Genomic DNA, 13,424 nt, shown 5'->3' with positions numbered 1-13,424 from the left:
AACAGATAATGTTTCTAGAATATGATCTTAAGGACAGAAGTTACTCCTAGAAGTTCCTTATTAGAAATTCTCAAAACTTAGCATGCAAAAAAGTTACCTGGAATATGCTACCCTACACCAGTAGAATATGACCAGCCCTGGTAGAGAGGTTCCTCAGAAATACCACTTTTAAACAAGCACTCTACTGTTCAATTCATAAAAATACCCATCACCTAGGTGTGACTCCAGTTCTGAAGCTTCCAAGCTCACCTGTTAGGATTCAGGCATTATGCTGGTCCCTGTTAGCTGGCAGGATGCACTCAGGCAGTACCCTGGCCAGCCCAGGGTGCTAAATCACTACATAGTCTGTATGCAGGTGCAAAAGGTCCCTTTAAGAGACAAGCTCTGCCCCTTCCCCACTCTCTTCCTGCTGTTCTCCTAAAATGGCAAGCAGATCTTCCCCCCTCCCCTGTCTGTCTCTCCTAATTCTTTCCACTTCTCTCAATTAATTCATCACTCAAGCTTTGCCTACATGGTGTATTTGTACTCGCCTGACATGAGGCCACCAGTTTTGACCCACCTCCTGCCAAGGTCCCTTCCTAAGCATAGGCATGTCAGCATGAAGGAAGAGTTTGGAGTGAGAGGTAGGCAATGTCAGCTCCACCACCTGGAAAACTCTAGGCACAATACTAAACTGCTTGAAAGTAAGATGGCTGAATTTTACCTCAGGATTTCAGTTTATATGAATTATGTTATACTGCAAAAATGTATAGGTTTTCTGTTTGATTGGTTTTAAGACGTCTAGCTATTATACAGATGACACTTATTTAAATTTTCTATGTAGCCCATTCTGGTCTGGATCTCACAATCCTCCTGCCTCAGGTTTCTGAGTACTGACACAGGTGTATGGCACTGACATTTCTATTCATGTTAGACCACAAATGTTGCCGTATCTCAAACTTATAAGTCCTGATGATGACACATGCCTGCAACCCCTTGGCTACGTATTGTGTTCAAGGCAAGCCTAGGATACGTGAGACCTTGTCCAAAATACAGGAGGGAGAGGAAAAAGGTATGGTTTTTATCTCCTAAATGATCTTGTTTTTCTTCTTCTCCTGTCTCTCTCTCCTTGTGATTAAGTTACCATCCACTCCTACTCAAATATAACAAGCAGTCCCTTGACATCCAGTTTAGCTTCTCTGGGATTTGTCCTTCATATTAGTACATAAGCCACAGCACTGTCTTTCTCTCAGACTCTGTCCATGCTGATCTCTCCACACAGACTGCATTCCTCTAAACCTGCCCAGCCAGCACCAACTGCTTTCTTGGACTCTCTGTGAGTCAGTAATCCACAAGACATAAACATACTCTACCTCTGTACCCCCCACTGCCCAGCATCCATCCTTACCTCCCAGTGTACTTCACTTACCAGACTGCACTCATTATACAACACTTGCCGTCCTCTCCACTGGATGGTACACATACAAGGAGAAATAGCTGCTTCATTTCTAACACTAGCTATGGCTAACACACAGGAGACACTAAGCAATGGCTAAGCAAATAAATGATTAACAAACCCTTACTTTAGAGAGCCCTAGTTTCTTCCCTAAGATGTAGACAACCTAGCAAGTGACTCCTCTAATACAAATATACAGAATGAGCTAAAAATATAAAGTATTAAATGGCTTATTATTAGTAAACCAACTAATAAGATATGATTAAGCAGCTAATTTTATTTGACATGAAATAAGGGGACATGAAAAGGAGACAAATATCAGGAAAGGGTGCAATGGGTTGCCAGAAAAAGCCATGCCTTTTGCCTAAGGCCTTCAGAGGAAAGGGTTTTCCAACATCCTGGTTTCAGACAGTCTCAAAATCTTCAAGGAGATAAAGGTGAGCCTTCCCTTCTGCTTTGCATCCAAGGAATAGACTCTAGATGAGGAGTTCACTACATAAGCCTAGTATGTAGTGATAAATGCAATTAATTGGATAAAATTATCATCCCCAAAGAAAATTAGCAGTAGCATATTGTCAAAAAAGAAAACTTCACTCTAACTTTACCTTTCTTTAACTATGCTTAAAAAAATAACCCAACATAGACTACTAAACATAGTTCACTACAGTATGCCAAAGGGGGTTTTGTTGTTGTGGTGGTGATTGCTCTTTTCACAGATAAATGAACTGCCTGAAATGACATTATCAGAAGTTAGGTAATTTGTTTGAGACAGTTTAACCTTTGTTGACTGATCTTATACATGTTCTTATACTGATCTTATACATGTATTAAGGCAAAATACTGTAGAATCAAAATAAAAACATTTATGTATTTTTATCTATACTCAGAAATGGAACTGGCATTTAGTGTATAGATAATCTTCAATCTTAACTGTCTAACAGAGAGAAATAATGACTGGAATATATCAAGCCCGAAATAAAACTGTAATAAGTTAAATGTCTGGATTATAAAACATGGTATAGTATTATTTGGATATAACATCAACAAAAGGCCTGAAGACAGCTTATTAAAATATTTTGTGGAATATTCTATTTGTCTATTCCTCAAAGATCAAAGGAGCTTCTGTTCCCTGTGATTATTTGATGAGGAAAAAAATATAATTTGCTACTACTAATACAAATATGCTTCAAATTAATTCACGAATAAAAATAAAAAACTTTAAAAAGCCTTAGAAAAAAGTTATTATATAATATGCAGACAAATCCAAGAGCTTTGGGAAATTATGAAACTACAGTCTTCTCAGTGAAGGATGCTGGTCACTGTCATGAAGAGGATAGCACCGAGTCTCCACAAGTCCTGGGACAGATACACAGGAGATATTTTTAAAGTCCTCTTGGGTAAACTGAGAAAAGGCTTCCAGTGGGGAGCTCTAGAGTTTCCTGATTAATGTAATAATCTTTTGAGCTTAAGTAATTCACTATAGAATTATTGAGCTTTTAAGTCAAAACTTCAAAAGCTACAGAATTTTTCCCCAGATCAGGTAAGTATTTGAGAAGGAATTACACAGTAACTCTAAGGTCAAGGAAGAGAACAAGCTTCTTCAAGCAAAACTTTAAAACAACCCTAAGAAAACAGAGCATACAGTCTGCAACTTTTAAATTCCCCATCCGTTCGTTATCTTTGCCACATTATTATGTTTATTAATAACTTTTAATGTTTGTTCACGAAATAACCAAAAACATTGTTCAAAGTTTTGAGCAGAGCTCCCCTGATTCATTTTTAAATTTGGTTTAGTTCAGGCTACCCTCCAGCACTTTCTATGCCTTTCTATGTAATCTCACAAACTGTATGCAATGTTACAGACTGAACAGTCTGTTAATGTGTCATATCATATTTAAGTAATAAACTACAATCACTCTCCTCTCTCTCTCTCTCTCTCTCTCTCTCTCTCTCTCTCTCTCTCTCACACACACACACACACACACACACACACACACAAACCAGTAAATAATGAGTTCATTTGAAAATTACCTTGCAGCCGGACGGTGATGGTGCACGCCTTTAATCCCAGCACTTGGGAGGCAGAGGCAGGTGGATCTCTGTGAGTTCGAGACCAGCCTGGTCTACAAGAGCTAGTTCCAGGACAGGCTCCAAAACCACAAAGAAACCCTGTCTCGAAAAACCAAAAAAAAAAAAAAAAAAAAAAAAAAAAAAAAAAAAGAAAAAGAAAATTACCTTGCAGATGGAATCAAAATTAAGATAACAGTCACATAGAATTAGGCAGGAGCAAACACCATTGACTGGTATTTTCAAACATCATTTTCCTTATAAGGCAAAGAAAGAAACATCTGAAGACAAAGGGGACATGAAAACGAGACAAATATCAGGAAAGGGTGCAATGGGTTGCCAGAAAAAGCCATGCCTTTTGCCTAAGGCCTTCAGAGGAAAGGGTTTTCCAACATCCTGGTTTCAGACAGTCTCAAAATCTTCAAGGAGATAAAGGTGAAGCTTCCCTTCTGCTTTGCATCCAAGGAATAGACTCTGGATGAGGAGTTCACCATGTAAGCCTAGCAAATCTACAACTATACATTCATGCCCTCCTGCAGACCCTTAGGTCATTTAAATTTTTGTGATGCTAATTTGGGTCTAGCTACTTGGGGCCTGCTAACAATTTTAACAATGGGAGAGGGGGACAAGGGTTCATTACGTAGCCCTGGGTAGCCCTGAACTCACAGATGTCTGCCAGCCTCTGTCTCCCAAGTACTGAGATTAAAGGTATGGGCCACCACGCCCAGACGCTAACAATTGCTGAAGTTATTAATCTGATAATTCCTGTAATTTTAATGTAATTTTCTTGTTATTATCTTCATACAGCTTTTTGTTCTTTTATCTAAGCTTTAGCAGAGTTTCACAGGGCAATTAAGAAGTGTATGTAATGTGTCATCTTCACCTGAAAACTTGCTTGAATTTCTTCTTGTAAGGTATAGAAATATATAGGTATATGTGTGTACATATACACACATAATTAATGAAATGGATATTTAGAGAAATACTTAACAATTTTCCTTTTAGTATAGACTCTTAAAGTTGTTTCATACTTTTCAGTGTTATAGTAACTATTCTTTTGTCCGGGAACTAGCTCATAGACCAAGCTAGCCTTGAACTCACAGAGATCCACCTGTCCCTGCCTCCCAAGGGCTGGGATTAAAGGCGTGCAGCACCACTGCCCAACTTACACTAACTATTCTTGTAAATAGTATATGGTTCCACCTACACAAGCCTATGCTGAGTGAGAATATGGACATATTACCTATGACTTGTTTTCTAGTGGGTTGTTTTTTGTTTTTTTGGTTTTTTTTTTTTTATTTTTCTCGTTGGTAGTTTAGTTGGCTTCCTGGTGTTGAAGATCGAATTCAGGGCCGTGTACATAATCCCTAAGTAATTTACTACTACACCCCCAGCCTCACTTACTTTTGGGTAAGATATCTGACCGTTTTGCATCTCACTCTCTTTGTCTGAAAGATGGGAAGAACAATGATGACTGTGCCTAGTTCACATACAGGAATATAGGAAGAGCAATACAGATGCCACCGCTGCCAAGCTTCCTCTCTAAAGACTAACAGTTTTCAACTTTGCTCAGATCTGGTATCACTATGCATTTTAGAGAAAGGACGGTCAATTTCATTGGTGAGAATCAACATCTATGACTGATCTGATCACCTTTTCAATGCTATTAATCATCTTCAATTCATTAAATAGATTTCTTATATTTTTACCTGTGTTAAAGTATTAAATATATAAAATTTTATATATCAATGCCAACATGTAGGCATTATCTATATTTGTAATGTTTAAGTGTTGTCAATATAATCAGTTTTTTTTTTTTTTTTTTTTTTTTGGTTTTTCGAGACAGGGTTTCTCTGTGGTTTTGGAGCCTGTCCTGGAACTAGCTCTTGTAGACCAGGCTGGTCTCGAACTCACAGAGATCCGCCTGCCTCTGCCTCCCGAGTGCTGGGATTAAAGGCGTGCGCCACCACCGCCCGGCAATATAATCAGCTTTATTTTAAAATTTTACTCTGTATATCTTTTATTTTCTAACTTTAAGAAGTATCACAAAGGTTAAAGTTAGAAATATTCTTATGCAAACTGACAATGAAATCAATATCCTATGAACTGATAGCCAAGTTATGAGAGCTAGTAATATTTAAACATGATTTACCAAAAAAAGCAGTGAAAGGAGAGAAAAATACTTCCCTAATACTGCTGTCTAGAATACAACTAAAAGTACTGAATATTACACATAAAACAAACACAAGACCAGAAAGGTTAGCAAAAGAAGGCAAATCATCCAGGAACCTTGGAAACAGGGGACAAGGAAATACGTCATTCTTAAATTTTTCTTTTTTTTTTTCCTCACAGCTCTAAGACTTAGGAACAGCAAAGCCAGAATTCTAAAATGACAAAGAGGAACTGCCCAAAAAAAAACGCCCTAAAAGCTCATTCCTGTGAGCCCAAGAACAAAGAATAATGCACCAAGGAGACAGAGTCTATGTGGTAACTCCCTTTCACTAACCAACAGCACAGAAAACAGTGTAGTCTACTGTGCCCTCACCAACTAATGCCAAGTGAGAAACTTAAGTTTTCAATCGTGCCAAGTTGCAATTAAAGCATCCAAGAGCCTTACAACAGTGACATCAAAGAAGGCCACACACGGAGACTGGAGCCTCATCCCCATCCATGTGTGGATGAATGCCCCTTGAGTGCACACACACGCGGGGACACACACACACAATGGCAGAGAAGAACTACCCTCATAGAGACTCTGGACATCCATCACCTCCAGATGGTGAGAAGCAATCCACACTGGGGTCAGTGAAGTTACCCAGGAAAATCTAGATTTTATTGCACACCTACCCAACCAGCAGTAAGAAAGTGCTCCCCTCTATCCTTTGGGTATCAAAAGAGAGCATCCAATTGAAAATAAGGGACCAGTATCCCATTCCTTTCTATGGCAAGAACAATACCTAACTAAGTCAGGTAGCAAACAGTAGGTAAATAAATCAACACACTCTACATAATCCTATGGCACAGAGGAAGTCACAAAGTATGAAACATACTGAACACACTGCTCTTGCAGCTGACCCACGGGTCAGTTCCCAACCTTCACATGGCAGCTCATAAGCATTCTAACTCCAGTTTCAGGGATCTGGTACCCTCTTCTGAATCCAAGGGCATGTGATACACTTACATATGTGCCGTCAAAACACACATGTAAAATAATAAATATTTAAACTATTACACATACAAATACACTCAGCTGAATAAAGATAAAAATACAAACTTCAAACTCTGTGGAACACAGGTAAAGCAGTTTCTGAGAGGGAGATGTTGCAATTTAGATCTTAAATGTCCCCACAAGTATCACATTTTAGCTGTTTGTCTAGGGGAAGGGTATATGCCTCAGTGTGTAGAGGTCAATGGACAACTTACGGGTGTCGGTTCTCTTCTCCACATGTGTTCCAAGGCCTGAACTAATGTTGGGCTTAGTGGCAAATGCCTCCATCAGCATTTGGAGTCTCACCAGTGTCCAACTCTCATGTTTTAGAGCCTTGGTCCCCCGAGGGCAGTATTGAGAGGTTCTTTAAACTTAAGTGTCCTCTATGGAGTCCTCTTTGCCCTGCCTTTCCAGCTCCTCTTCCCCTCCCTCCTCCTCCTTCTACCCACTCCCAGACTTTACAGCTCTACTCGGTACACACTCTTCCCATGTTGTGCTGCTTTAATGAAAGCGATGAGCCCAAGAGATCTTGGGGTGAAGCTATTAGTTTCGGTATTTGTCACAGTAGCAGAAACCGTCACCTATAGAGAAAGGTGGCTTTCCTCTACGGGTACTTAGAGAAGGGGTCTCTATCTTTGCTGTATGTTTCACACCTTAGAAAGGCTATGGGACTATCCTACGTTAAGAGTTCCCATTTATCTATTTATTTGCTTGGATTTTTTTTTTTAAATAAGGTCTTAGCATATAGCCCAGGCTGACCTCAAATTCATGGCAATTTTCCTGCTTCAACTTGAGTGCTGAGATTATAGGTGTGTGTCGCCATGCCCAGCTCACAGGAAAACATTCAGGTTAGAGAAAGCTTCAAGTCATAAAAGTCGTGTTTAATAAGCAATTATAGAAAAGGGCTCCAATCAGAATGCTGACAAGAATGTGTCAGCAAGGCCTATATTTTGGAGGTTTCAGGTAGCAATGAGGACATGGCTGGGATCTAGATTATAGGCAACTCTGTTATCCACAGCAAGAATCAAATTCATTTTGTCCTGACTCTTTTTAAGTGTCCAAGCTTAAAGGCGATGACACAGCTTAAGTGTAGAAATGTCAACGTAGCTATGTACTTGGGCACTGCATGCATACAACTAGATGCTTTTAGCCAAACAGACACGAGAATCTGAAGCAAAGAACAGTCTATGGGGTGTGTGGTACAGACAGAATCCCTAAAACCAATCCCCAAAATAAAAGCTAAGGCTTCGAAGGATGGAAACCTTAGGACAATAGATGAGAGCAATGTAGAAAGCCTGCTGCAGAAAGCTGCAGGCAGTGTGCAAAGTCAGATCAAGAGTGGCCATGCGGGCTACAAATATAGCTGTAAGTCTGCAGGTACTCTAGCCTTAGAAGCCCACACCCTAATATGTACCCTAAATATCAGACATGGAAGTTTAAGATTCAAGGTTTGCCACACTGGCTTCGGCTTCTGGTCTTGTTCTGGTCCAATTCTTTCTTCCCATTCCTCTGTTCTCCTTTTGATATAGGAATATTTTCTTTGTGCATCTTATATCATTATATCAGAGAAGCTGAACCTTTATTTTTTGTTTTTTTCTAAGGGTTCACAAATAGGTTACAAAAGGAAGCTTTTAATTTAGACCTCTGAGCAATAATAAACAGTTAAAATCTAGGGGATTCTTTTACAGTTAACTAAATATTTTTAACAGTGTGAGATACATATAACTTTTGGGACCAGAGGAAGAATGTACTTTGCATCTCTACATACCAAAGCCCCATGGGTAAAGGTTTGCAAGATGCCCAGCTTGGTAATACTGAAAAGTGGTAGAAACTTTAATTTTGGGAAGGGAATGTTCCTAAGAGACAGCTTTACACCTGCCATCCAGAAGGTTTTTAAGAGCCTTGTCTCCTTCAAGTATCTTTCAGTTCCTGGCCATGAGGTGAACAGTTTTGCTCTACCATGCCATATGTCATTGTGACCCCCAGTTGAAGCCTAATAGACACAGGCCACTGCATCATGGACAATAGCTTTGCAAAGTGGGCTGAAATAAACCTTTGCTCTGAACAGGCTGATTCCTCATCTATCTGTTGTGGTGCTGGAGAGAGAGAGGGAGGGAGTGATGGAGAAGGGTCATCTGTCTATTGGTTAAGATCATTTGTCTATCTGTTGCTTTCATTGGTTAATTAATAAACTGCTTGGCCTTTGATAGGACAGAAAATTAGGTAGGCGGAGTAGACAGAACAGAATGCTGGGAGAAAGAAACTGAGTCAGTCGCCATGATTCTCCCCCTCCAGACAGATGCAGGTTAAGATCTTTCCTGGTAAGTCAGCTCGTGGTGCTACACAGAATATTAGAAATTGGTTAGATCGGGGCTGGAGAGATGGCTCAGAGGTTAAGAGCATTGCCTGCTCTTCCAAAGGTCCTGAGTTCAATTCCCAGCAACCACATGGTGGCTCACAACCATCTATAATGGGGTCTGGTGCCCTCTTCTGGCCTGCAGGCATACATACAGACAGAATATTGTATGCATAATAAATAAATAAATAAATAAATAAATATTTAAAAAAAAAGAAATGGGTTAGATCAATATATAAGAGCTAGCCAATAAGAGGTTATAACTAATGGGCCAGGCAGTATTTGAAAGAATACAGTTTCCGTGTAATTATTTCGGGTAAAGCTAGCCAGGTGGCGGGAAGCAGCCCGCTGTTAATACAACAAGGGAGGGAAGGAAGGAGGAAGGAGGGAGGAAGGGAGGGAGGAAGGGAGGGAGGAAGGGAGGGAGGGAGGGAGGGAGGGAGGGAGTATTTAAAGTCTCAAAATCTAACTTCCTACCATAAGAAACTAAACCAAACATATGCAGAAAAGAATTAAGAAAAATCAGAAAGAACTGACACTAAAATGAAAAATAAAGATATGGTTATTTTATATGATCAGTGAAATTGGCAAACTAGAACTAAAACTTAAAAATAGAGTAGGGACTATCACCATAAAACCTACAGATATCAAACTGATCGTAAGAGAATGCTAGAACACATACACACTTGACAGGCAAAATAAGCCAGTGAGCAATTTCCTCTAAAAGAATTATCACAACTCATCTAATGTGAAAAATTTTACTCTGTAACTATTGAGAAAATGGCACAATTCAAGAATTTCCAAGAGTAATCTATAGCTCTAGACTCAAGAAAATAATTTTAAAATACACAACTTTTTCCAAGACTTTCAGAAAATAGAAATACCTAACCAATTCATTTTTTAAAGGTAGTATTAAGCCTCATAGCAAAAATAGAAAAAAAGAAAAACATTTATCCACACATATACACATATCCTTAACAAAGTAAAAGCAAACAGAATTCAGCAATAAATACTTTTAAAAGTACATGATGATACAGGGTGTTTTCTGGTATTGGGAAGTCAAGTGATGTATGCTCTCTGGTAGCACATCTATGAAAACTTGACACATCAGGCAGTAAAATCCACCACCATATTAAGAAACTCATGATAAAGTACACATAGATAAACCATTTGATAAAATCCAATAGTCATTCCTGATATAAAAATAAAATCTTTTAGTCATAATATGGCTCTTATACCCATGAATTCAGCACAAAACTTGCACAAGACTAGAGATTGGAGCTATGCATAGGGAGAGACAAGTAGGCAGGAGGTTCATAAGGCACTAAAGCTACTCTGAATGATATATTACGGCACATACATGTTTTTTATAAATTCTTCCAAGTTCCAAGGGCATACAATTCTGAGCAAACCTTAATCTGAACTACAGATTTGGTGTGTCTTGGCTACTGTTCTCATTGCCGTGATCAAATGCCTGACAAGAAACAAGACAGGAAGAATGCATTGGGAAGGATCACACCAAAATGGCAGATGTCCTACTTTCTTTTTTGTTGCTATGAAAAAATAGCCTAAAAAGAAAACACTTCAGGGGAGAAAGCGCTCATTTGGCTTATAGTCCGCGATTGAGGGAAATCAGTGAGGCAGGAGCTTGAGATGACTGGTTGTATCACATCTACAGTCAAGAGCAGAGAGAAACAGATATTCTTGTGCTGCCTGATTGCTTGATGGAGGAGTTACTTTCATTTAATAAAGAAACTGCCTTGGCCCATTTATAGGCCAGCCCTTAGGTGGGTGGAGTAAACAGACAGAATGCTGGGAGAAAGAAGCTGAGTCAGGAGTCGCCATGATTCTCCCACTCCAGACAGACGCAGGTTAAGATCTTTCCTGGTAAGCCAGCTCGTGGTACTACGCAGAATATTAGAAATGGGTTAGATCAATATGCAAGAGCTAGCCAATAAGAGGTTGGAACTAATGGGCCAGGCAGTGATCAAAAGAATACAGTTTCCATGTAATTATTTCGGGGAATAAGCTAGCCATGCGGGCGGCCAGGTGCCGGGGACGCAGCCCTGCCGCTCACACTTCAACAATTGCTTGGCTGTGCTTACACCCGGCTAGCTTTCTTTACTCTTTTACAATTTAAGGCCCAGCCTGGGGGACGGTTCCACCCATAGTGAGCTAGGTCTTCCTACAGCAATTAACAACCAAATTAGTCCCTCACAAACATATCCATACACCAACCTGATAAAGACAATAAGCTCAACTGAGACTCTCTTTACAGGAGATTATAAGTTGTGACAAGTAGACATTTAAAACTAACCATAACACAAGAACTCAAGAGGCAAAGGCAGGAGGATCTCAGTGAGTACGAGGCCATCCTGGTCTACAAGAGCTAGTTCCAGGACAGGCTCCAAAGCTACAGAGAAACCCTGTCTTGGGGAAAAGAAAAAAAAAAAAAAAACTAACCATAACAGTAGAGAAGACATGGTGGCATACGTGGCTCACAGCTGTGGTTGTGGGGGTATCCTGGGAAGATGAGAAAGCAGAGAAAGAGGAATGCCAGTCCTCACCTGTCTTTCATTTTCTTTTGTTTGTTGAGTCCAGGACCCAGGTCTTCCTTCCACAGTTAAACTGTACTGAAAATGCCCTCAAAGATCTGTCCACTCAGAAGAGTGCCCTATGTAATACAAAACTCTCGAGCTATCAGTGAAGATTTCTTGTCAGCCTGTGATTTCGACACATTAAAGTAAGAATGGCCCCACAGGTTTGTATGCTTGAATACTTGGTTCATACTTGGTAGAAATGTTTGGAAAGGATTAGGAGGCACGTGTTTGTTAGAGGAGAAGAGTCACTGGGAGTGGAATGAGGGTTTTGAAAGATTCACACCCTTTCCAGTACACTTTCTGCCTCCTATTTAAGGCTCAAGAGTGAACTCCCAGCTACTGCTCTAGCCGTTTACCACCCACTACCTCTAACCCTCTTCACAGACACTCACTCTCTGGAACTGTAAGCCCAAAAGAAGCTCTCTCTCTCTCTTAGAAGCTGCCTTGATCGTGGTGTCTTATCACAGCAACAGAAAATAACTAATACATCAAGAAGTGGCAATACAGGCTCATCCATAGTGATGAATGTACTGCTCTGTTCAGACAGCATTAAGAGAGAAGCGTGTACATGGGTGGGGACAGGGAATATATGGAAAAACACTTTCATCTTCAATCAACTTTACTGCAGCTCTGAAAATATACATAAAGAAAAATAAAAACCTTTTTTTTTGATGCAGGGTAAAATGTAATATAAACAGAGAATTTAATATTTTATATGTAGCAGCACTGAGTACTAACAGCAACACAAACATTCCTTTATAATCTTTAGAATCATCTTCTGAATAATCTCAGTTCATACCATTCTCCATTATCTTACCTTCCTCTCCATTAGCTTACCTTCCACACTGTCAGAACAGGAAGTGCCAATGCCAGTGTCCCCACTGTCAGAAGTTATACTGTGTCTCCTGATATGGTTATTCCGATGGCTAGATGGAACAGTTGTGGCCTGCCACAATGACTCATTACCAGGTAACCATGCTGATGAATAATCTGAGCCTATAAAGGGAAAAAATACAAAATTAGCACATGTGCAGTATCTGTGAGAAGGCAAAAGTAGGGTTTTTTTTTAACCTTATAGGAAAATATAAATAGTATTTAAGAGGTTATTTTTCACCCAAAATAAAAATATCCAACAAGATCAAAATTCATCAAATAAACTGCATATCACAGGGTGACACTGAACACTGCTGATTCTTTACCTTCTGACCACTGAACGCTGCTGATTCTTTACCTTCTGACCACTGAACGCTGCTGATTCTTTACTTCTGACCACTGAGCTGTTTTCCGCCTCTACTTGCTGAACTTTGAAGATGGATTGCTAACTGATTTAAATCATAATCATGACAGCACATGACTTTAATCCTAGTACTCAAGAGGCAGAGGCAGGTAGATTTTACAGATCTCTGAGTTCAAAGCCAGTTTAATCTACATGGGGAGTTCCCAGACAACCAGGAATACTTAGTGAGACCCTATGTCAAATAAGTAAAAACTAAAAAGAAACAAATCCTATCTGGCCCAATGTGCTAGGGCACACCTGTGATCCCAGCTGTCGGGAAGTGCAGGCAGGGGGGAGACTAAGAGCTCAAGGACAGCCCCAACCACACAACGAGGAGGCCCACCTAGACCACTGAGACAGGTCCTCAAAAACAACCCAGAAAGCTAAATCTACCTTCAAATGTCAATAGCCTGTCCTAGAATGTTTCAGTCCAAGACCTCTGATTCCACACACAGGCCTTAGCTGTGAGCTGACTTCAGGGA

General features: G+C 39.9%; 1 protein-coding gene across 2 annotated transcripts in view; it reads right to left on the bottom strand.

The window, feature by feature from the left end:
- Positions 1 to 13,424, bottom strand: part of Cep85l (centrosomal protein 85 like) — a 123,019-nt gene that overhangs the window by 91,188 nt on the left and 18,407 nt on the right. Inside the window, exon 2 of one of the 2 annotated variants that reach the window (XM_057761713.1) lies at positions 12,504 to 12,662. In XM_057761713.1, coding sequence (XP_057617696.1) covers positions 12,504 to 12,662 — 159 coding nt within the window. Of the gene's footprint in view, positions 1 to 12,503; positions 12,663 to 13,424 lie in introns of those variants that run through there. The other variant, XM_057761714.1, reaches the window with a different exon arrangement.

Source organism: Chionomys nivalis, chromosome 2 (genome assembly GCF_950005125.1).
Source record: "Chionomys nivalis chromosome 2, mChiNiv1.1, whole genome shotgun sequence".
Lineage (NCBI taxonomy): Eukaryota > Metazoa > Chordata > Mammalia > Rodentia > Cricetidae > Chionomys > Chionomys nivalis.
The sequence above is the reverse complement of the archived record's forward strand: the minus strand, read 5'-3'. Positions and strand labels throughout refer to the sequence as shown.